Here is a 24920-nt window from a genome sequence, read left to right as displayed (position 1 = left end):
AGGGCCAGTAATGGTCAATGGGTTGACCAGTGATTGACCAACAGTTGACCATGAGCCAGCAGTGTCCCCTGGTAGCCAAGAAGGCCAACAGTGGCCAACAGGCTGACCAGTGGTTGACCAGCAGTTGACCATGAGGCAGCAGCGTGTGCCCAGTGCTCCTGTCTTCTCACTGGGCTCCACTGAACGCAGCCCAGCCCCATCCTCCTGGGCCCCAGCCTTCAGATATTGAGCAGCACCAACCACATCCCTCTCAGCCTTCTCCTCCCCATGTGCACAGCCCAGCTGGCCATACTTTGGGCAATGCATCCCAGGGTTTCTTTAGCATTCCTGGCCACCTGAATGCACTGCTGGCTTGTGGTCAACTACCAGTCAACCACTGGTCACCTTATTGGCCACCATTGGCCTTCTTGGCCTTCAGGGCACACTGCTGACTTGTGGTCAACCATTGGCCACTAGGACGTATGCTAGAAGCCTTGGGGCTGCTCCTTGCTCCTTTCCTGGAGTGGTTTTGGTGAGTGAGATCCTTGGGCTTGGTCAGCATCTCACCCAACAGGCTGTGAGAGCACGCGTGGAGGAAAACGTGATGAGTGTTTGTCCCTGACAGGTTGCTCAAGAACAGGCTCTGCAAAGTATTCATTATCTAATGAGCAACACTCTTTCACTCGTTATGAAACATTGTTTTCCCGTTAAGACCATTAAGTCTGGAGAGAGAGAGAGAAAGAAAAGCAACGCTTTGTTCCTTTTCTTTCCACAGTGACATCCAAGCCAGGATCATCCACGGTACAGAACACAACGCAGGCCTCGTCCCCAGCCCAGACTCAGGCCCCACAGCAGAACCTCCAGGCCGCACAGACCACCCATTCCTTCCCTTCTGTCACCCCCGACCTCATCGTCCCGACGCCCGTGATGACGATGGTGCCTCCTCAGCCCCCAGTGCCACCTCCGCCGGCCCCCCAGGCCCCCGCCCCACCGGCCCCGACCCCCCAGCCCATCCAGCCTCACCCTCCCGTCATCCCCACGCCTGCTCAGCCCGTCAAGGTGAGTGTTTGGGGCTGCATAGCTGGGCTTGGAAATGCCTGCAGTCTTTACCACCAGAGTCTTGTTTTAGGGCAAACAGCCTCAGTTTGGTCAAAAGATTCCTATTCTTACTTAGAGGGCTGGAGCAGCTCTGCTATGAGGAAAGGCTGAGGGACCCTTCCAGCTAAACCATACTGATTCCATGAGCCTTGAGGTCCCTTCCAACCCAACCATTCCATGGTTGTGTGGTCCATAAGGCCCCTTCCAAACCAACCATTCTGTGATCTTCCAGGACCCTTCCAACCCAACTCATTCCATGGTTCTATGGTCTTTAAGGTCCCTTCCAACCCAACTCATTCCATGGTTCTATGGTCCTTAAGGTCCCTTCCAACCCAACCATTCCATGGTTCTGTGGTCTTTAAGGTCCCTTCCAACCCAACCATTCTGTGATCTTCCAGGACCCTTCCAACCCATTCCATGGTTCTACGATCTTTGAGGTCCCACTCAGCATGGTTATCCCATGCTTCTGTCTTTAACATCCCATCCAACCCAACCCATTCTACAGTTCCAATTTGGAAAACGCTCCCTCCTCTCAGTTGAGCAGACGAGGATCCCGTGGTGGCCCCTCTCAGACACAGTTAAGTCAGACACGGTGGATTCTGCCCAGCTTTGCATAGAGCTCATCCCCTTAAAATCCAGTTTTTGAGTCCTCCATGACTCAGGAGCAAACCTCGCCTTGCCAAAGTGAGTCACGCTCCTGCCCTTTCTCAGACAACAGAACAAATCCGTGTGGTTTTCTGCAGAGCTCCTGAAGTATGTGTGCAAATCTGCAGCTCCCAGCCCTTAACTTGAGTCATAAATGGTGGCGAATCGAAGTCAAACCACAGGGAACATAGAGAGGTTGAAGGCAACCTTATAGGTTTTGGTAATGGGGAACGTAGAGATGTTGAAGGCAACCTTATAGGTTTTGGTAATGGGGAACGTAGAGAGGTTGAAGGCAACCTTATAGGTTTTGGTAATGGGGAACGTAGAGATGTTGAAGGCAACCTTATAGGTTTTGGTAATGGGGAACATAGAGATGTTGAAGGCAACCTTATAGGTTTTTGGTAATGGGGAATGTAGAGATGTTGAAGGCAACCTTATAGGTTTTGGTAATGGGGAACGTAGAGAGGTTGAAGGCAACCTTATAGATTTTGGTAATGGGGAACGTAGAGAGGTTGAAGGCAACCTTATAGGTTTTGGTAATGGGGAATGTAGAGATGTTGAACGCAACCTTACAGGTTTTTGGTAATGGTGGGTCTTTTTTGGCTCGATTGCAGACGAAAAAAGGAGTGAAGAGGAAAGCAGACACCACCACACCGACCACCATTGACCCGATCCACGAATCGTCCTCTTTGCCCACCGAACCCAAATCTACCAAGTTGGGCCCAAGGAGAGAAAGCAGCCGCCCGGTGAAGCCCCCAAAGAAGGACGTTCCGGATTCCCAACAGCATATGGTAGAAAAGAGCAGCAAAGTGTCTGAGCAGCTCAAGTATTGCAGTGGAATCATCAAGGAGATGTTTGCCAAGAAGCACGCGGCCTACGCCTGGCCCTTCTACAAACCTGTGGATGTAGAAGCACTGGGGCTGCACGATTACTGCGATATCATTAAACATCCCATGGATCTGAGCACAATCAAAGTAAGTTCATTGGGACAGAGTTAAAGGGGGGGAGGTGTGGATTGCACAGAGAATGAGACATTTTTCCCGGCACCTTTTGCTGTCTGCCAAAGGCGGGTTTTGGCCTCAGGGTTCCCATACAGGCAGTTTCTCATTTGCTTGTTGTTGTTGTGCTGACATTTGGAAGCAAAAGAGAAACGAAACAAACCAACAACGTCTCATTCATCCTTCCAGAAGGGCTCTTAGGAAACGCTTTGTGTGGGTTTTATACAGACAATTTCCATGCCTGTCTAAATGTACGCAGCCTGTTCTCAGCCCAGGAGATGGCCTCAGAGAGCATCCATCACAGTAATAAGGGGATGAGGCTGAAAACATTTTCCCCTTCAGACATTCTCCCTCCCCTTCAGACATTCTCCCTCCCCTTTAAACGAGGCCATTTACTTCTGGTGTTCCCAGTCCACGTCCATCTGCTGTTAAGCAGAGGTTGCTTGCTCTGCCCAAGGGCTGCAGCCACCAATTCTAAAAGCACACCTGCAAAGCAATCCACATCCCCTTCCCTTCACTCCCCCCAAAGCATTAAAGTGATGTCTGGAAGTCTTTCCCTTCCTGGCTGTGCGCTCTGTGAGCAGTTTTGGCTCAGGGCTGAGTCCCCTTTAGTGCTGTTTGGGGTTGGGTTTATAAGGAGAGGAACCAATCCTGGGTCTCTATGCAGGGTTCAGCTCATCCCTCTGCAGTGCTGGGATCTGTGTGACCCATTTCTCTGCCCCTTTGTTTTATTGGAGGGACTACAGAGGCACAAAAGGCTTCTTTGCAAACTGAAGGGCTGTCCTGATATCCCCCATCTTAAAACTCCTTTGTTTTCATGGCCCATGAGCACAAATAAGCCTTGCACAGAGCTGACCCCGATGGGTTTTGCTAAGATCTACATGGGGTCTATTGAGCTCGAGTCCCAGCAGGGATCCACTGAGCAATCCCAGCTTGTCCCAAAAGTGCTGTGAGGATCACACGGTCCTTCACACCCCAAATTACCAACAGAGATGCCCACAAATCAGCTCCATGTATTGCAAACCTGCTGCAATTCGTTACAGGGAGAAACTCAACTGGCCATACAGGCTTCCAGATCCCCCATCAGGTGCTGTGTTGGTCCGAACCCTTCATTGCCTTCCCGTATTTATGTGCTGAATGCTCTCCTACCCTCACGTTGTTCAGAGCTGAAAGCTTTTCTTTCCCTCCTTTCCAGTCCAAACTGGAGAACCGGGAGTACAGAGATGCTCAGGAATTCGCTGCTGATGTGCGACTGATGTTTTCCAACTGCTACAAATACAACCCTGCTGACCACGAGGTGGTGGCCATGGCACGGAAGCTGCAGGTAAGGAGCTCAATTATCTTCCCCTGCTCTAATGAATCCAGCACGATCGCTGCATCATCTGGAAACGACACGAAATTGGTGGGGAACGGTAAGAAAACGACAACCCGGTTTGGATTTGTAGCATCTCCTTCTCATTGCTTCCTATTGACTGTGAAGGAGAGGGAGAAAAAGATGCTCTGAAGGGTCCCCCCTCCCTCCCCACAAGGCCTGGAGGGAGCACAGCGGTTGTGCCACCCTCTGAGCGCTGCCATCTCTTGTTAATCCTGACCCTGTTCATTCTGAGATGATTTCAGGGCCCTGAAATTACCTCGTGATGCTTTTGTAGAGCCGTGGTCAGGTTTGGGCTGGTTTCATTGGAGATCAACGCACCCCGAGCGTGTGATCCAACAGCTTTTTGGTGTGAAATGGGCAGCGTTCTACATGTTACCTATTGCTCTGCTGGATCGTATGGCAGGTGGACATCTCAAAACCACGCTGCTCACCCTCTGGCTGCTCTTGAACCAGGGGAGAACTTCACAACCACTTCCACTGCCATCATGGAGGATTCTGAAGGAGCCTGAGGTGTCTTTTCTCTCACTCTTTCCAATGGGGAAAGCTTGGCTTGTTTGTGAAGCTGCTCCAGCACCACCTGCAGTGTTGGGCTGTGCAGAACAACTTGATTTCCAGCTGAAACCAAGTAAGATGCAGCTCAGCATCAGCCCCCAGACTCACCCCCTGGTGCTGCTTTGCTGTTGGATGCTGAGTTTGGAGGAGTTTTGCTGCTCTCAGGAGCTCACAGCGGTGCCGCTCATTGCCTTAACCTCGTTGGTGTTTGTGCAAGCAATGGCAGGAAGAATCCCTTAATAAGCTCGTTATCTGCTTCTTCATTAGGGTTTATCTGTCTGTTCCTGGTGAATGCACGTGGAGCTCTGAGGGTTTTTGCAGCGTTGGGGTTTTGCTGTAACTTCTGAACTGCTTATAGTGGACTTTGCTCAAATGGATCCCATCGGGGCCGACCTAAAAGCTACACGGGTCCAGAAACGTGGGGAGGTTTTGTTTCTGACCCAGAGGATGCTGAGATGCGTCTGCAGAGCGTTGGCTGCTGGCTGCAATCAAGCACTGGATTTTCTAGTTCGTGGGAAACAGTAATTAGCTCATAAACACTCATTAAACGCAGTGAGTCAGCGCATGGCAGCGGGAGCAAAGCCAGGATTCAGCTCCTCCCCTTCCCAACCTTCAGTACCAGCGCCAGGAGCCTGAAACCAGAGAATGTGGCGTTGCTGCCAGCAGATGGAAGCAGTGAAGCGACGTTAAGGAGAGGAGTGGAGAAATGCAGCCCAGCTCAGGCATGGAGGGAGCTGAAATGGCTCAGCAAAGAGCCCCATAGGACCCCCATGGTGACCTCAAGGATGGGCCTGACCCATCTGGGTGGTAGGAGAAAAGCACGCACCTCGTGCTCTGGGTTCTGCACCACGTGGAGCTTACAGATGGATGCATGGTGACCGTGGTCTGAACATCACCCGCTGCTGAACAGCAGAACTCGGCTGCATCCCCCCCTGGATCCCTCCTTGGGGGCTGCCAGAAGTGCATGGTGACAGTGCACAGCTTTGGACCATGGGGTTGAGGTCTCTTGGAGCTGCCCAGAGTGATGGTTTTTCCTGCAAGCAACGCTCTTTCTGTCCCAGGAAACAAAAGGAAAGCAAAATCTGGGGTTACTCATATTCCCTGTGTGGGACCCATTGCTGCTGGCTCAGTGCTGCACCCAGAACACTGTGAGCACAGCACAGCCTTCATCCCCACCGCGCTGATAAGGGACACAGTCAGCCTTTCACTGCTTATCTCACTCCGAAGTGCCGGTTCATCAGCAGAACAACGGCGGTGGGGTGAAAAGGAGGCGGTTTTGGTGTCGCTGGGTGGTGTGGGAAGTGCTTTCCCAACCTTGGAATGGTTTATAGGGATGGAAAACCGCAGCGTGCCAACTGCTGCCCTCACGTTACCACCAGCACTACAGCTTTTCAACGGCTCTTTACCTTCCTTAACCTCTAAACTTTCCCCTTTGATCAAACCAAAGTCTCAAATGGATTCAAGGCGTAGAGGAAACGATCCCTCCTGCAGCTGACAGCATTGTGTGCTCCCATATTGATGTGCATCCGTATTGGATGGAGACCACGAGCGCATGGGCATCGTGTGCTCCCATATTGAGTACTTGGATGGAGACCATGAGTGCATGGGCATCGTGTGCTCCCATATTGATGTGCATCCGTATTGGATGGAGACCACGAGGGCATGGGCATCGTGTGCTCCCATATTGATGTGTATCCATATTGGATGGAGACCACGAGCACATGGAATAGCCCGGAGACAGTAAAAGCTGTTTGTGTGTGCTCTGCCCAAACCCCCCATGCACGAATTTCCATCTCTTTTGTTTTTGCAGGACGTGTTTGAGATGCGCTTCGCTAAGATGCCGGATGAACCGGAGGAACCGGTGATCCCGGCCTCTTCTCCGGTGGTGGTACCACCTCCAACCAAAGTGGTTCCCCCCTCATCCAGTGACAGCAGCAGCGATAGCTCCTCCGACAGCGATAGCTCCTCCGATGACTCCGAGGAGGAGAGAGCTCAGCGGTTAGCAGAGCTCCAGGAGCAGGTAGGGCTCCAGCCTGGGCTGCTGTAACGTTCGACTCGGGCACGTTGCTTTGTTGGATTCATTTATGTTAGATGTGAGGAGGGAGTTGTTCCCTCAAAGGGCAATTAAGCTCCGGTTCTGCTGCCCAGAGATGTGGTGTCCCATCCCTGGAGGTGCCCAAGGCTGTGGATGAGGCCCTGAGCTGGTGGGGGGCACCCAGCTGTGGTGGGGGTGATGCTGGGGGGGGTTTGGGTCCATTCCAACCCAACCGTGCTGTGATTCTGTGGTTCTATGATCTTAAAGGACCCATCCAACCCAAGCTTTCTGTGGTTTTGCAGTTGTGTAACCATTAAGGACCCTTCCAACCTAACGTATTCCATGCTTCTATGATCTTTAAGGACCTGTCCAACCCAAACTTCCTATGGTTGAGGTCTTCTATGGCCTCCAAGGATCCATTCAACCCAACACATTGTATGGTTCTCTTACATTCAAGGACCTATTCAACCCAACACATTCAATGGTTCCATGACCTTTAAGGACCCATTCAACCCAACACATTCTATGGTTCCATGACCTTTAAGGACCCATTCAACCCAACACATTCTATGGTTCCATGACCTTTAAGGACCCATTCAACCCAACACATTCTATGGTTCTCTGACCTTCAAGGACCTATTCAACCCAACACATTGTATGGTTCTCTGACCTTTAAGGACCCTTCCAAGCCATGCTAGGATTCTGTCGGGATCTCTGGCCTTTAAGATCCCTTTCAACTCAACCCATTTTGTCATTCCATGACATTTAAGGACCCTACACACACAAATCATTCTATGAACCCACGATTCTGTGATCTTGAAGGTCACATCCAACCCAATCCTTCCTCCATGGTTCTGTGATCTTCAAGGTCTCTTCCATCCCAAGCCGTGCTGTGGCTCCGTGGCTCTGTGATCTTTAAGGACCCCTCCAACCTACCCCATTCCATGCTTCTATGATCTTGTAGGACCCTTCCAAACCCAGACCCGTGGTTCTGCCATTCAGCTCACAGCTGTAGACCATCTCTTTGTCTAACAGTGAGTTTCAGCTCTCCAACCCATAATAGTGAAGGGCTGATGAGGTGCAAAGGAGCAGTGCTTTTTGGGATGGGTGGTACGGAAAGGGAGGAAAGCTTGAAAGAGGTAATGAATGTGGGATGAAAGGAGCTGCTGGGCCAAAGTATCTTGATCTCTGTGTGTCTCCCTTTCAGCTCAAAGCAGTGCATGAACAGCTCGCAGCCCTGTCCCAGCCCCAGCAGAACAAACCAAAGAAAAAAGAGAAGGACAAGAAGGAGAAGAAGAAAGAGAAGCACAAAAAGAAGGAAGAGCTGGAAGACAGCAAGAAGAGTAAAGCCAAGGAACCGCCATCCAAGAAGGCCAAGAAAAGTAACAGCAACAGCAGTACCTCCAGGTCAGCCCTGTTTGCGGTGCAGCCGTCGTGTTTTGCTGCACTGCAGTGCATGACGCTTATTCTTCTCCCTCTGATAACTTTGGGATCTTGCAAAGCAGCACCCACAGCTTCAGCAGGGCTCACAGCCACCCCTCACCCATTGGGGCTGCTTTAACTGTAAGGATGGGGAGGGAAGAGCTCTGGGATTTGGGCCATTGAAGCCTGATCCCCTCTGTGCTCTCACACCCGTTTTAGTTGGAGCTGTAGGTGTTGAAATGGGAGGGAACGTGCTGAGAGTCCCTAATGCTTAAACTGGGAGGGGATGATGATGTGCTTCACCCGGGGCAAAAAGGAGGAGTTGGGCACATTGAGATGAAACGAGGGGGAGGAGAGGAAAAGAAGCAGTGCAAAGTCAAGTGAGGGCTGGAGCCTCAATGCATCACTTGGTGTATGCTGGGTAAACACTGTGGGGCACAACGTGAGCTCTTATAGGGAAATAACCTACCTGGGACTCTTCCTTATTCAGTGCTGCTGCCCGGCCTTCACTGAGCACTGCCACGCATGGGTGTGCTCTAAGCAGGATAATACCTGCAAGCACAGCTGCACATCTGCCTCTTTGTTTCTCTCCAGCCAGTTTAGATGTGCCCAGCAGACATCACGGAGCATCCTTTGCTGCTGCTTGGGGCTGTATTTACCTATAAATGTTGGGTTTTGCTTCTGCCTCCGTGCACCCCGTGGGGAGATTGTGCTGCCCTGGGGCCTCGAAGCAGCACAGCCCCATTTGTTGCTATAGGGAGATGCTTTGGGCTTTCACCCATCCAGGTGCAGACATAGCAGAGCTTCACCTGCAGCTGCTCATTCCTGAGAGCTCAGGGCAGGGCACTGAGGACGCCCAGCATCCATAACTGGGTGTAGCTATGAAATAAGAGGATGAAAGCAGATGTTGGTGCATGCAGGGAGCTCCGTGCTGCTCCTCCCTGACTGCCTGCTGCTCTTCCATTGCATAGCAATAGATGCAGCCACGCTGCTGTAATGTTCCATTGCATAGCAATAGATGCAGCCACGCTGCTGTAATGTTCCATTCCATAGCAATAGATGCAGCCTCGCTGCTGTAACGTATCAGAACCGAGCAGCTGCTTTTTGCAACGTCTTCTCGGTGTGATCCATAATAACGTGTTATAATTGTTCCTAAGTAGTAAGAAGGAGCCTGTGACGGTGAAGAACAGCAAGCCCCCCCCAGCCTACGAGTCTGAGGAGGAGGAGAAGTGTAAGCCAATGTCCTATGAGGAGAAGAGGCAGCTGAGCCTGGACATTAACAAACTCCCTGGTGAAAAGCTGGGCCGAGTTGTCCACATCATCCAGTCGAGAGAACCTTCCCTTAAAAACTCCAATCCCGATGAGATTGAAATTGACTTTGAGACATTAAAACCCTCCACGCTACGGGAGCTGGAGAGATACGTAACGTCGTGTTTGAGGAAGAAGAGGAAACCTCAAGGTACCTTTCATCCTCACAGCAGTTTCCCTCATACTCCAATGGTGTGTTCCCACCTTTAGGCCTTTGATTGTGTTATTTGCTCAGGAAAGGAGCTGCTGCTCCTCCAGCAAAATGAATGAAGCCCCAGCAGTGTCTGTTAGATCCAATGGCTCTGACTCAAGGCCTGTTGTTCCCAACCTCCCAATAATGGATATATTTGCTTCTTAAAGATGTCTGTGTGAAGAGCTCGGGTTGAGAGCAGCGTTGTGGTCCGAACAGAACAGCTGCTGCTCCTCCTCTCTGCCAACCTGTGGGGCTGGAGGAGCTCTATTACAGCCATAACGTGCCCCTTTATACCCACCATGGAGCATCTCATCACCTCACTGAGACCCTGTGGGATCTGGAGGGGTCCCTGTATCCTGTGGCCGATCCCAATGTGGTGTAAACCCGAGTAAGAAAAGGAAAGCTGCCCGAATTTGAGGCTTGCTTTATGCTCTAGCACTTGAGGTTGTCCAGCATCAGCCCAGCACATCCTCAAGGGGTACAGCAGAGCCCTGAGCACCTCCTGGGCCGCAGCTCCCTGTTTTAATTAGGGTTTAAGCTCTTCAAAAGGGCAGCTACATCTTTCTTCCCTGAGCCAGGAAGCAGCACCAATAACTACATGTTCAGCATTGAGAACCCAATGCAGGGCTTGGGGTGGCTGCGAGCAGAGGAGGAGGAGGAGCAGAGTGTGGTGATTCTGGGTTCCTTTCTGTCCCTTTGACCATGTTGTACTGTTGTCTTCTTGCAGCAGAAAAGGTGGATGTAATTGCTGGCTCCTCTAAAATGAAGGGGTTCTCCTCCTCAGAGTCTGAGAGCACCAGCGAGTCCAGCTCCTCCGACAGTGAAGATTCAGAAACAGGTTAGATGCAGCTTATTTAAAGACTCAGTCCTATAATACCTGTTGGTTTTTTTTCTGTATAAATAAATATGTTTTCATTACCGGCTTGGTCTTTAATTTATTGTCTTTGCAAACCAATATATACACTGTGTAGGTGCTGCATGCTGCCCTTCTGGGGCCCTCCGTGTCTAACTTGGCAGGAGCAATGTTGTCTCTAGCACTGCAAGATCTTGTCGTGAGTGTTGCCTTGCTGGGTGCAGGAGCTGAGCTGCAGTGCATGTCAAGGTGGCTGTTTGTCTGTCTGAGGACCTAGATGTGCATTTCTAGGCAGCTGCTGTGTTGTCCTTGCGGGAGGCTCGGTGTGTCAGAGCAGGAACCTTTGTGTTGGTGCAGAGCAGAATGGCACTGGAGGGAAGCACAGCGTTGCTCTCCCTTCTGTCCTTGTGCTTTCTGGACTGGGTTTGGGCTGCTCACGTCCTTCTGGAGTGCTGTGCTTTCCTGTAGCACCGTTCCCTCCTTGGTTTTGCAGCAGCAAAGCTCTGTGTGGTCGACTAAAGCTGTTTTTTATGGTGACTAACCCAGCTTGGAGGTGATGCTGGGCTCTTCCCAGCACAGAAATCAGCAGGAGGAACGGGGTCGTTGTGCAGGGCAGGAGATGAGCCTAGATCTGCTTGCATATACGTGGGTCTAACTTGGGCCTGCTTAGCTCTACTTGGATCTATTTGGGTCTGCTTAGGTCTCCTTGGATCTATGTAGGTCTCTTTGGATCTGTTTAGGTCTACTTAGATCTGTTTGGGTCTCTTTGGGCCTGCTTAGGTCTGCTTGAGTCTGTGTAGGTCTACTTGGATCTCCTTAGATCTACTTGGGTTTGCTTAGGTCTCCTTGGATCTATATGTAGCTCTACTTGGGTCTGTGTAGGTCTACTTGGATTTAATTGGATCTTTGTAGCTCTACTTGGATTTAATTGGGTCTGTGTAGGTCTACTTGGGTTTAATTGGGTCTGTGTAGCTCTACTTGGGTTTAATTGGATCTTTGTAGCTCTACTTGGGTTTAATTGGGTCTGTGTAGCTCTACTTGGGTTTAATTGGGTCTGTGTAGCTCTACTTGGATCTATGTAGCTCTTCTTGGATCTACATATGTCTACGTGGGCCTGCTTAGGTCTTCTTAGGTCTACTTGGATCTATTTGGGTCTGCTTGGATCTACATAGGTCCACGTGGGTCAATGTAGGTCAATTTAGGCCTACTTAGGTCTATGAGGCAGCCTGTAACGAGCCCCAAAAGGACCAGATGAGCACATCCCTGTGCTCCAAAGAGCCTCAGATCATGGAGCGAATGGGGCTCAGGTTGTAGGGCTGGTCCCACTGAACCCCATGGTGTGATGCCTTCAGGTTGTAGGGCTGACCCCATTGAACCCTATGGTGTGATGCCTTCAGGTTGTAGGGCTGACCCCATTGAACCCCATGGTGTGATGCCTTCAGGTTGTAGGGCTGACCCCACTGAACCCCATGGTGTGATGCCTTCAGGTTGTAGGGCTGACCCCATTGAACCCCATGGTGTGATGCCTTCAGGTTGTAGGGCTGACCCATTGAATCCCAGAAACGTTCTGGTGGGGGTTGGGGTTCATCCCCACGCCCCATGATTGTGCTGGCCTAATTAATGGGCTAATTGAGATATTTACTTGCAGAGCAGCACCCTGCAGCCCCACCCTTTGATTCCCTATAACCAAAGCTGATAGTACCGAAAACGCACTTTTTTAACCCAAACTGGCAACAGTGCCCTTGATAGAGAAGAGCAGAGAGAAAGGGAGCGTTAACTTGCAGATTGAAAAGCCCAAACCTTTAGATTTAGGAGGAAAAACTGCTTTCACAGAGCTGTGCACTCCCGCTCTTTAATTGCTCACTAATTAATCTCTGCATTGCTGTGCCATCAGCTCTGGGCGGTGACGTTTCTGTCTGTGTGCTAAAAGCAGTCGATGCCAAAGCATCGCAGGCAGCACCAGACCTGCAAACACCACGAAACCATCGACTGTAATTAATTGCAATTAATTGCCGTTGCAGAGCTTTGGGAGCTGCTCGCGGGTGGGTTCGCTGCCAGCTCTCTCCAGTTGCATTTTGCAGCCCCAAATCGTTCCTCGCACCTATTTCATTGCAAAGAACTGTTTGCAGTCGAGATTGTTGTTCTTTAGTCTGGAACTGCCTTCCTTCCATGCAAAGTCCTGTTGTGGTGCTGGGAAAGCTTCAAAGAATACCCCGAAAAACCCAACCCCGAATCCAAGCTTTGCCTTCAGCTCTTCAGAACCAGCTGCTTGCAGAACCAGAGGTCTATTCCGGTTAAACAGGTTGTTAATGAACACCTGGCTTGCATGCAAATAGCCCCGAGCTGCCAGGCACCCATCTGGGCTTTCAGATGTGGCTTTATTGGATGGAATCCCTTCTTTTTAGGGAGTGAATTCTGAACTGAATCCAAAGCAAAGGGAAAAGTGGCTTTGCTCAGCGCGGGCGGAGAGGTTTGAGGTGCAATGCATTGGGTGCGGGGTGACAGTGCTGTATCAGATCACCACGATGGGGGGGTCGTTGGTGCAGAGCTGTGCTTGGACTTGTGCTCTCTGGCCATCAAAGGGGCACTTGGGTGCCCTGGGTTCCAGTTGGGTTCAATGCTGGGATGCTCTTGTTACCTGCTTGCTGCCATCCAGTTGTACTGCTTGGTGTTGGGGGGCTCTGTACGTGTTGTTCTGCTCAGAGCTCAGCTTTCCTCTGTGTTTCATGGAGGAATTTGTGCCCCCCAGCTCAGAAAAGCCCCGAATCCCCCCAGTTCTCCCCATGGCCATTCTGCCCATTCCAGGCTCCATAGGGGAAGGGGGGTTTAAAATGGATCCATTTGGGATTGTGCTCTGATTGGGATTATACAAACCTGCTCCTTGGGCAGCCTTGTAATTGTAGCTTCCTCCAATGGCACCATAAGGAACCATTTGAAAGTTATGTTCAATTTGACCCAAAATGGACTCTTTTTTTTCATACCTTTTTTTTTTCACTCCGATTTCTCCCATTTAGTGTTTGATACAAACCTGTTTCATGTCCCGTTTTTGTCTGTATGCTTTTTAACAGTGGTGTAACCACAGCCCTCCCTTCAACAACAAACAGGGATGGGGGTGGGAGGAAGGGAGGGGGGGGGATGGATACGTATAGTGTGTTTTTAATCTTTATTTCTGTTGGATTTTAAATAATAAACTCAATAAAGTGTTCGGCTGGCTCTGAAAAATACACCTTTGGTATCACCCTGGAACTGTAGTTTGAACCCTTGGTTTAAAGCAGAGGGAGCCGTAGTGCCTGCAGGAGGGAACGTCCCTCTGTGCTGCTTGGGATAGAGGTGATGAGGGTGGGAGCAGAAGAGGACTTAGGGAGGAGAGCCATTGGGGACGGCATTTTGTGTCCCAATGTTGTCCTTCTTGGTCAGCTGTGTTGAGATGCCATCACAGAACCTTCATTTCTTTCTTTCTTGGTTGTTCTGGTTTGCTGGCTGCTCCAATGGAACTTTATTTTGGGCTATAAAACAAGGATTTCTTCATCCTCCAACGCATCACACCTGGCCTTAAGGGAGTGCTTGCTATCTCTGGAATATGGCAGAGGGCGTTGAGCCGTTGTGTCAATGCAGAGCGACTTCCACAGCCTGGATTGTCACCTCCAACACAAAAGTGGTTTGGATGAGCACCAGAACTTCCCTCCAAGATGTCCCTGACAGCAGGGAATAGTGCAGGCGTCTGCTGAAGAAGCAGTGAGGAAAGACGTTGGGTCCACAGCAGTTGATCCCATCCCGGTCTTGGCACAGTTGTTCTAAGCCACAGATGGCCGTCGTGGTCTCCCTTCCTCATCTTTGGGCCTTGAAGCTCCTTGGTTGGCATCTCCAACCCAACACTGGCCGTCGCCAACCCAACATTGGGGATCTCCAGCCCAACTTTGGCCATTGACAACCCAACATTGACGATCTTCAGCCCAACGTTGGGCATCTTCAGCCCAACGTTGGCATCTCCAACCCAACAGTGGGGATCTTCAACCCAGTGTTAGCATCACCAACCCAACATTGGGCATCTCCAGCTCAACGCTGGGGATCTTCAACCCAGCATCGGCATCTCCATCCCAACGTTGGCATCTCCAACCCAGCGTTGGCATCTCCAACCCAACATTGAGCATCTCCAACCCAACAATAGGGATCTTCAACCCAGCGTTGAGCATTGCCAACCCAACGTTGGGCATCTCCAGCTCAGCACTGGGCATTGCCCACCCAATGTTGGCATCTCCAACCCAAATCACAGAGAAGACTGCTCTGTTCCAATGCTCACATGGCTTTTTCAGCCTCATCACTGGCGCTGACACTTGTCCTTCCTGATCCTAGCCCATCTCATTCAAGGTCACATCTTAATTCCACTCAACTCAGAGCTCTTCTCATCTCTTCCCCAATCCTCACAAGCTGCAATTTTGCTTCCTTTCCCTTCCTGCAATGGTTTTTCCCCTAGTAAGACTGAAATGGGGCTCCTTATGATCCTTCTTCCGTATTACAACCTGCCGGGTCTTCAGCCCACATCCTTGCAGCCATAGATAAGCGAAGCATCCACAGAAGCATCCCATTTCTCAGCCCCATCTTCCTTTTCTCATCCTCCACAGCCATCGATGCACGAATTCTTCCCATTGGTTTTGCTTTGGGAGGATGAAATCTCCCAGTGTCGAGCTGTAGGAGCAGAACCCATCTGCACATCTCACACTGTCAGCACTCTATTGTAGGGCTTTGCACCTCAACCAAAGCAATCTTGTGTTCCGAAGCGCTCTTTGGGATGGCGCAGGACGGGACCTGGTGCTGGTTGTTGAGCGTTGTCCTCCAGCTCCTATTTTTGCCCCCCAAACTCCCATTCCCAGCTTGTAGTTCATCTGCTCACAGGTGGGAAAAGCTGATCTTGCCAGAACTTGGGATGAAATCCTCCTCCGTGCCAAGGATGGATAAACAACACCACATAAGGCCAAGGATCTGGGGTGGAATTCGCCACCGAGGAATATTTTTGGCCGGATAACCCAGAATTGGACAAACATGTGTCTGTGTTTCTCTCCTTTTCTCAGCCTGGGTTGGCAGAGGAAAATCCCTGGGAAAGGCCGAGCTGTGCACACAAACCCCATCCAGTCGCTGCTATGGGAGCCCTTTAAAAACATCCCGGAGTGAAGGAGGAGGAGTGAGAGATCAGCCCTGGTCCGTTCACACGGCTGGCCCCAAACCGCTCCGTGTTGGAGGCAGCGTTGATGTGTGCTGAGCTCCACTGCTCTTTATTTCTCTTGTGGCTCCTGCCTTTCTCCCCTTATCTCTGCCTCCCAACGAGGCCCCATTCCTGGAATAGCCGAGTTTGGTCAAGCAGAGCTCTGGTGCTTTCCCAGCATTGGAACAGCAGAGATGTGGCTGGAAGGAGCTTCCAGCGCTGTGTTATCATGTGGGGTCTGTAGTACCCTGCTGGGCACCCCAATCTTGGGGTGGGGAGGTGGGGAAAAGCCAGTTCCAGGTGTTAAATAGGCTTTGCTTTCCTCATAGACTCATGAAGGTTGGGAAAGGCCTGTTAAACTGTCATAGCAAAGCGCTGCTGTGCTGCACCGTGGTCTTCTTTAGGTTATTAATTTGTGCTGTCCTTCTCTTTGCAGAAATGGCACCAAAACTGAAGAAGAAAGGGCACTCTGGGCGAGAGCAAAAGAAGGTAGGACACGAAGCATCCCTCCTTGCCCGCAGGGCTGGGGTCAAAGCCCAAGTTAGGGGGGGTGGGGAGGGGTCTGAAGGGCAGCTGGCTCACACGCTGCCCCCCTCTAATAACAGAGCCCCCATTGCTCAGCTTGGAAACCATCCTGCTTCCAGCCGAGCTCAGGTCACCCATTCAGACACACCTGACCATGTTTTCTCCCTTTCAGCATCACCATCACCACCACCAAACGGTGCAACAGCAGCAGCAACAACAACAGCCGCCTCCGCCACCGCAGCCCCCTCAGCAGCCCCCGCCGCCTCCACCGCAGCAGCTGCAGCCACAGCAACTGCAGCCACAGCCACCACCGCCACCCCCCGTCCCCCCACAAGCTCCTCCACCAATGAAGTCCTCCCCACCTCCCTTCGTACCCGCACCAGTCCCCGTCATGGAGCATCCCCTCCCGGGGAACATGTTTGACACTATGCCGCATTTCACTCAGCCCATCATGCATCTCCCCCAGCCCGAGATGCCTCCTCATCTTCCCCAACCGCCCGAGCACAGCACTCCTCCCCACCTGAACCAACATGCGGTGGTCTCGCCTCCAGGTGAGCGCAGCGGGGGTGCTGGGGGACACTGCCTTGGGTGCTGGGGGACACTGCCTTGGGTGCTGGATGTGCCACGTTGAGTTGTGGATACACTACATTGGGTGCTAGGGCTATGCCTTAGGTGCTGGGAGGCACTGCTTTGGGTGCTGGATGTACCACATTGAGTTCTGGATACCCTACTTTGGGTGCTGTGGCACTGCCTTGGGTGCTGGATGTGCTGTGTTGAGTTGTGGATACATTACATTGGGTGCTAGGGCTATGCCTTGGGTGCTGGGGGACACTGCTTTGGGTGTTGGATGTGCCGTGTTGAGTTGTAGATACACTACATTGGGTGCTGGGGTGCCTTGGGTGCTGGGAGACACTGCCTTGGGTGCTGGATGTGCCACATTGAGTTCTGGACACCCTATGTTGGGTGCTGTGGCACTGCCTTGGGTGCTGGATGTGCCATGTTGAGTTGTAGATACACTACATTGGGTGCTGGGGCTGTGCTTTGGGTGCTGGGGGACACTGCTTTGGGTGCTGGATGTGCCGTGTTGAGTTGTAGGTACACTACATTGGGTGCTGGGGTTGTGCCTTGGGTGCTGGGGCACTGCTTTGGGTGCTGGATGTGCCACATTGAGTTCTGGACACCCTATGTTGGGTGCTGTGGCACTGCCTTGGGTGCTGGATGTGCCATGTTGAGTTGTAGATACACTACATTGGGTGCTGGGGTGCCTTGGGTGTTGGGGACACTGCTTTGGGTGCTGGATGTGCCACCTTGAGCTGTGGATACCCTATGTTGGGTGCTGGGGCACTGCCTTGCATGCTGCGGCTATGCCTTGGGTGCTGGATGTGCCATGTTGAGTTGTGGATACACTACGTTGGGTGCTGGGGCTGTGCCTTGGGTGAATAAGGACACTGCTTTGGGTGCTGGATGTTCCACATTGAGTTGTGGATACCCTACATTGGGTGCTAGGGCTCTGCTTTGGGTGCTGGATGTTCCACATTGAGTTCTGGGTACCCTGCATTGGGTCCTGGACACTCTGCATTGAGTGCTGGGTCCTTTGTTGGGTGCTGGATGTTCTACATTGGGTGCTGGACACCTCGTTGGGTGCTACATGCTCCGTGTTGGGTGCTGAACACACCACGTTGGGTCCTGGACGCTCTATGTTGAGTGCTTTGTTGGGTGCTGGGTGCTCTGTGTTGGGTGTGGGACACCTTGTTGGGTGTTGGCCAACCTGTGTTGGGTACTGGGTGCTCTACGTTGGGTTCTGGATGCGTGGTTGGGTGTTGGACCCAATGTATTTGGTGCTGGATGCCCCGCATTGTGTGCTGGCACCTTGTGATGGGTGCTGGACACCCTGTGCCCGGTACTGGAGCATCCACAGCCCCAAATCCAGGGTGGGAGGGTGAAGCCAGAGCCAGGATGTGGGGTTGGTGTGTGGCTGGAGGTGTTGGGTCGCACCTCAGAAGGCTGTGTTGTAGAATCACAAACTGGTCTGGGTTGGAAAGGACCTTAAAGATCATAAAACCATACAATAATTGAGTTAGAAGGGTCTTTAGCCATCTCAGAGCCATGGGATGGATTGGGTTGGGTTCAAAGGGTCCTTGAAGGTCAGATGACCATAGAACGACTTGGGTTTGGGTTGTAAAGAGTCCTTAAAGGTCATAGGATCACAGTATGGCTTTGGTTGGAAGGGTCCTTAAAGATCATAGGATCATAGTATGGCTTTGGTTGGAAGGGTCCTTAATGATCACAGGATCATAGTATAGCTTTGGTTGGAAGGGTCCTTAAAGATCATAGGATCATAGTGTAGCTTTGGTTGGAAGGGACCTTAAAGATCATAGGATCATAGTATGGCTTTGGTTGGAAGGGTCCTTAAAGATCATAGGATCATAGTATAGCTTTGGTTGGAAGGGTCCTTAAAGATCATAGGATCATAGTGTAGCTTTGGTTGGAAGGGTCCTTAAAGATCATAGGATCATAGTATGGCTTTGGTTGGAAGGGTCCTTAAAGATCATAGGATCATAGTGTAGCTTTGGTTGGAAGGGTCCTTAAAGATCATAGGATCATAGTGTAGCTTTGGTTGGAAGGGTCCTTAAAGATCATAGGATCATAGTGTAGCTTTGGTTGGAAGGGTCCTTAAAGATCATAGGATCATAGTATGGCTTTGGTTGGAAGGGTCCTTAAAGGTCATAGAATGATGGGATCACAGCACGGTTGGGTTAGAAGGGACCCAAAGACCCCCCAAACCCCCCCCTGCCACAGCTGGGTGCCCCCCACCATCTCAGGGCCCCATCCACATCCTTTGGGGATGGGACACCACAGCTCTGGGCAGCGGAGCCGGGTCCTCACCGCCCTTTGAGTAAAGAATGGATGTTAAAACCCACTCCCCTTCCTCCTCGTGCCGACAGTCACTCAGCACCTTTCTCACGAGCTCCCTGTCCGTCTCTCCCCAGCTTTGCACAACGCTCTGCCTCAGCAGCCCTCGAGACCCAGCAACCGCGCCGCCGCTCTGCCCCCGAAGCCTCCTCGCCCGCCGGCCGTCTCTCCAGCCATCAGCCAGCAGCCCATGCTCCCTCAGCCGCCTCTGCCCCAGCCTCCCCAAGTCCTGCTGGAGGACGAGGAGCCTCCCCCGCCTCACCACAGCCTGCCTCTGAGCACCAGCCAGATGCAGCTCTACCTTCAACAGCTGCAGAAAGTGCAGCCTCAGACTCCTCTTCTCCCTTCAGTGAAGGTCCAGTCGCAGCCCCAGCCTCCCCTGCAGCCTCCGGCGCACCCCGCGGTGCAGCAGCTGCAGCACCAACCCCAGCAGAGGCCCATGCACATGCAACCCATGCCCTTCCCTTCCCACATCCCCCAACCGCAGCCACCTCCGCAGCAGCATCCACCCCCGCAGCCGCCGCCGCCGCAGCCTCCGCAGCCGGCGAAACCTCAACAAGTCATCCAGCATCACCCCTCACCACGGCACCATAAGCCCGATCCCTACTCGACCGGTGAGCAGGAGCCGTGGCCGCAGACCCTGCACCGTTTGGTGACGCAGGGGTGGCTCGGTGTCGTCTCCACGTCCTTCCAAGGGTGCTCTGCTTCGGGTATTGGGCACCTCGTGGGGTTTTCAGCCAACTTGTGTTGGGTACTGAGCGCTCTCCGTTGGGTTCTGGACTTGTTCTGTGTGTTGACCAACGTGTGTTGGTCCCAGACACCCTCTGTTGGTTGTTGGCCATGTATTGGGTATCAGACACTCTCCATTGGGTGTTGGTCAACGTATGTTGGTCCCAGACACCCTCTGTTGGGTGTTGGCCATGTATTGGGTAGTAGACGCTCTCCATTGAGTGTTGGCCAACGTGTGTTGGGTTGCAGACACCTTCTGTTGGGTGTTGGCCATGTATTGGGTACCAGACGCTCTCCATTGAGTGTTGGCCAACATGTGTTGGGTCCCAGACACCCTCTGTTGGTTGATGGCCATGTATTGGGTAGCAGACACTCTTCATTGGATGTTGGTCAACGTGTGTTGGGTCCCAGACACCCACTGTTGGGTGTTGGTCAACGTTTGTTGGTCCTAGACACCCTCTGTTGGGTGTTGGCCATGTATTGGGTACTAGACGCTCTCCATTGAGTGTTGGCCAACGTGTGTTGGGTCCCAGACATCCGCTGTTGGGTGTTGGTCAATGTTTGTTGGTCCTAGACACCCTCTGTTGGGTGTTGGCCATGTATTGGGTACTAGATGCTCTCCATTGAGTGTTGGTCAACTTGTGTTGGGTCCCAGACACCTTTTGTTGGGTGTTGGTCAATGTTTGTTGGTATAGACACCCACTGTTGGGTGTTGGTCAACATGTGTTGGTCCTAGACACCCTCTGTTGGGTGTTGGCCATGTATTGGGTACCAGATGCTCTCCATTGGGTGCTGGTCAATGTGTGTTGATCCCAGACACCCTTTGTTGGGTTTTGGTCAACGTGTGTTGGGTACTGGACACTCTCTGATGGGTGTTGCTCAGTGTGTGTTGGAACCAGATCCTCTCTGTTGCGTGTTGGGCAAGATGTGTTGGCACTGGACACTCTCCATTGGGTGTTGGTCAACATACGTTGATACCAGACACTTTGTGTTGAGTGTTGGCCACGTATTGGGTACCAGACTGCCTCCATTGGGTCTTGGCCAACATGTGTTGGGTCCCAGACACCTTCCGTTGGGTGCTGACCAATGTGTGTTGTACCAGACGCTCTCCTTTGTGTCTTGGCCAACATGTATTGGGTTCCAGACATCCTCTGCTGAGCGTTGGCCAAAAATGTGCCAACCTGATTAATTCTGGGGACCCAAAATGTGACAACCTGATTAATTTTGAGGACCCGAAACGTGCCAACCTGATTCGGGCCTGGGGACCCAATAAAGGACCAACCTTTAGATGCCGAGTTTGGAGCCCCTGTTGCCCAAAGTGCTTCTCAGGGTGCATCCCAAAGGGAGCAGCCACCTCCAGCAAAGGATAAAGGAGAGCTGGGTGCAAACTGAGCCCCAGAACATCTCCTGGATTCGATTTGGGGCAAATCTGAGCAAATTTGGGGGCTTTCTGGTGGAGGTTGTGGTTGTTCTTGGTGGTGGGGCTGCCTGGTTTTGCAGCGCCATGTTGGTTTGTGTGGGGTGATGTTGGTCAACCGTGCATCACGATAGGGCAGTGTTTGTCGTGATAGGGCAGTATTTGGTTGTGATAGGGCAGGGTTTGGTTGTGATAGGGTGCTGTGTGTCGCGATAGGGCTGTGCATGTCGTGATAGGGCAGTGTGATAGGGCAGTGGGTGTCCCATTATGGCACTGTGTGTCATGATAGGGCACTGTGTGTCGTAATAGGGCATTGTGTGTTGTAATAGGGTGGTACGTGTCGCGATAGAGCAGTGGGAGTCCCAGTATAGCACTGTGTGTCGTGATAGGGCACTGTGTGTTGCGATAGGATGATGCATGTCACGATAGGGCCATGGGTGTCCCATGATGGCACTGTGTGTCACGATAGGGCGCTGTGTATTGCGATGGGGTGGTGCATGTTGCGATAGAGCAGTGTGATAGGGCAGTGGGAGTCCCCATACGGCGCTGTGTGTCGCGATAGGGTGGTGCATGTCACGATAGGGTGGTGCATGTCGTGATAGGGCAGTGCAATAGGGCAGCGGGTGTCCCATTATGGTGCTGTATGTCATGATAGTGCCCTGTGTGTTGTGATAGGGCGCTGTGTGTCGCGATAGGGCAGTGCATGTCGCGATAGGGCGGTGCGTGTCGCGACGGCGGCGTCTCCGAACAGCATTTGACTGACTGGTGCCGAACTGTTGCAGGTCACTTGCGGGAAGCCCCTTCCCCTCTCATGATGCATTCCCCACAGATGCCGCCGTTCCAGGGCTTGGTCCACCAGTCGCCACCTCAACAAAACATCCAGCCAAAAAAACAGGTAAAGGAAAACGGGCGCCGTGCCCCCCCGGCCCAGGGCAGAATGCAGCAGAGCGAGGTTGGCGTGCTGGGTTTAAGAGGGGAGGGTCTCCGTGGGGCAGGGGGGGGGGGTCGCTGCCAAAGGGGGCCGCGCAGTGCCTGACCCCCCCCCCCTCCATGCTCTGCTCCGTGGCAGGAGATGCGATCCGCCTCCGTCGTGCAATCGCAGCCCATGGTGGTGAAGGAGGAGAAGATGCATTCTCCCGTCATCCGGAACGAAACCTTCAGCCCCCCTTTGCGTCAGGACCCCCCGAAACACCCCGAGAGCATCAAACCCCCCGCGCACATCCCGCAGAGTGAGTGCCAGCCCCCCCATCTCCTCCCCACCTCCGGGTGGGTGTGGGGCGTCGTGACCCACAGCTCATGGGGCTGCTGTCATTGCAGGGACGGAGATGAAGCCCATGGAGGGTGGGCGACCCGTCATCAGACCCCCCCGAGCAGAACGCGCCGCCGCCGGGCGTGCAGGACAAGGAGAGGCAGAAACAGGAACCCAAAACACCCGTCGCCCCTAAAAAGGTGAGTTTGTTACCAAAACGACGTCCATCCCCGGAGGTACCCAGGGTTGGGGGGGTTGGGGGGGTCAGAGATCCCTTTCAATTCAACTGCGCTGTGATTCCATGGCTCTGTGATCTGTAAGGACCCTTCCAACCCAACCCCAACCCATTATTTGGTTCTGTGATCTTTAAGGACCCTCCCAACCCAATTCCAACCCATTCTATGGTTCTGTGATCTTTAAGGACCCTCCCAACCCAATTCCAGCCCATTCTATGGTTCTGTGATCTTTAAGGACCTTCCCAACCCAACCCATTCTATGATTCTGTGATCCTCCAACGCAACCCCAACTTTGTGGTTCTGTGATCCTTAAGGACCCTCCCAATCCAACTCCAACCCATTCTATTGTTCTTTGATCTTTAAGGACCCTCCCAACCCAACCCCAACCCATTATTTGGTTCTGTGATCTTTAAGGACTCTCCCAACCCAACCTCAACCCATCTCATAGTTCTGTGATCTTTAAGGACCCTTCCAACCCAACCCCAACCCATCTCATGGTTCTATGATCTTTAAGGACCCTCCCAACACAACTCCAATCTATCTCATGGTTCTATGATCTTTAAGGACCCTCCCAACACAACTCCAACCCATCTCATGGTTCTATGATCTTTAAGGACCCTCCCAACACAACTCCAATCTATCTCATGGTTCTATGATCTTTAAGGACCCTCCCAACACAACTCCAACCCATCTCATGGTTCTATGATCTTTAAGGACCCTCCCAACCCAACCCATTCTATGGTTCTGTGATCCTTAAGGACCCTCCCAACCCATTCTATAGTTCTATTATCTTTAAGGACCCTCCCAACCCATTCTATGGTTCTGTGATCCTTAAGGACCCTCCCCAACCCATTCTATAGTTCTGTTATCTTTAAGGACCCTCCCAACCCAACCCCAGCCCGTCATTCCATGGATACCAGAGTGTAAATCTGCCCATCAGAGCTGATCAGAAGGAGCCGGTCCCTCTTTAACCACATCAGACCCTTCCTATTCTCATGGTTGACCGACAGCCAAACGCTCTGCATCATCCCCTTCAACCCCCCCTTACCTCCATCCCCCTTTACCCCAGGACCTAAAGATCAAGAACATGGGCTCATGGGCCAGCCTGGTCCAGAAGCATCCAACCACGCCGTCCTCCACCGCCAAGTCCTCCAGCGACAGCTTCGAGCAGTTCAAGAGGGCGGCGCGGGAGAAGGAGGAGAGGGAGAAGGCTCTGAAGGCTCAAGCAGAGCAAGTGGAGAGGGAGAAGGAACGGCTGAGAAGGGAGCAGGAAAGGATGAGGTGAGAACATCAAACCAGCCCCGAACCCTCCCATTGTTGGGGGGGTTGTTGGGTGTCTGCTCCTCGCTATAGGGCAGGGATACGACGTGGGGCTGTTGCAGGAGCCGTGATGACGAGGATGCCATGGAGCAAGCACGCCGGGTGCACGAGGAGGTGCGGCGACGCCAGGAGCAGCAACAGCAGCAGCAGCAGCAGCAGCAGCAACAGCAACAACAGCAGCAGCAACAACAGCAGCAGCAACAGCAACAGCAGCAGCAGCAGCAGCAGCAGCAGCAGGTGCCGCCCGCAGCCAGCAACGCCGCACAGGCTCAGAGCTCACAGCCGCAGTCCTCGCAGTCCATGCTGGATCAGCAGAGGGAGATGGCCCGGAAACGGGAGCAGGAGAGGAGGCGCAGGGAGGCGGTGAGTGGTGGGAGATTCGAGACCCACACAGGGACACCTGGGGGCCACCCTGCAGACCTCAGTGCCACCTCGAGACCCCTACTGTCACTTTGAGACCACCCAGTGCCACCTTGAGACCCCCCAGTGCCACTTTGAGACCCCCCCAGTGCCACCTGGGTGCCCCCCTTCATACCTCAATGCCACCTTGAGACCCCTAGTGCCACCTGGGTGCCCCCTTTCACACCCCAGTGCCACCTTGAGACCCTCCAGTGCCAATTTGAGACCCCCCAGTGCCACCTTGAGACCCCCCAGTGCCACCTTGAGACCCCCAGTGCCATCTGGGTGCCCCCTTTCACACCCCAGTGCCACCTCGAGACCCCCCCAGTGCCAATTTGAGACCCCTAGTGCCAATTTGAGACCCCCAGTGCCACCTTGAGACCCCCAGTGCCACCTGGGTGCCCCCCTTCATACCTCAATGCCACCTCGAGACCCCTAGTGCCACCTGGGTGCCCCCCTTTCACACCCCAGTGC

The 24920-nt window shown here is 52.7% G+C and overlaps 1 protein-coding gene across 2 annotated transcripts in view; it reads left to right on the top strand.

Annotated features, from left to right (window-relative positions):
- LOC140264843 (bromodomain-containing protein 4-like) overlaps positions 1-23932 on the top strand; it is a 46716-nt gene extending 22784 nt beyond the window's left edge. Inside the window, exons 7-20 of one of the 2 annotated variants that reach the window (XM_072360746.1) lie at positions 755-1038; positions 2337-2696; positions 3916-4044; positions 6458-6667; positions 7890-8089; positions 9262-9563; positions 10333-10443; positions 16095-16147; positions 16356-16734; positions 19174-19710; positions 22025-22137; positions 22312-22471; positions 22560-22691; positions 23797-23932. In XM_072360746.1, coding sequence (XP_072216847.1) covers positions 755-1038; positions 2337-2696; positions 3916-4044; positions 6458-6667; positions 7890-8089; positions 9262-9563; positions 10333-10443; positions 16095-16147; positions 16356-16734; positions 19174-19710; positions 22025-22137; positions 22312-22471; positions 22560-22687 — 2966 coding nt within the window. In that variant the 3' untranslated portion in view covers positions 22688-22691; positions 23797-23932. Of the gene's footprint in view, positions 1-754; positions 1039-2336; positions 2697-3915; positions 4045-6457; positions 6668-7889; positions 8090-9261; positions 9564-10332; positions 10449-16094; positions 16148-16355; positions 16735-19173; positions 19711-22024; positions 22138-22311; positions 22472-22559; positions 22692-23796 lie in introns of those variants that run through there. The other variant, XM_072360747.1, reaches the window with a different exon arrangement.
- The last annotated feature ends 988 nt before the right edge of the window (positions 23933-24920 follow it).

Source organism: Excalfactoria chinensis, unplaced genomic scaffold (genome assembly GCF_039878825.1).
Source record: "Excalfactoria chinensis isolate bCotChi1 unplaced genomic scaffold, bCotChi1.hap2 Scaffold_326, whole genome shotgun sequence".
Lineage (NCBI taxonomy): Eukaryota > Metazoa > Chordata > Aves > Galliformes > Phasianidae > Excalfactoria > Excalfactoria chinensis.
This window is presented reverse-complemented; position numbering and strand designations above follow the sequence as displayed.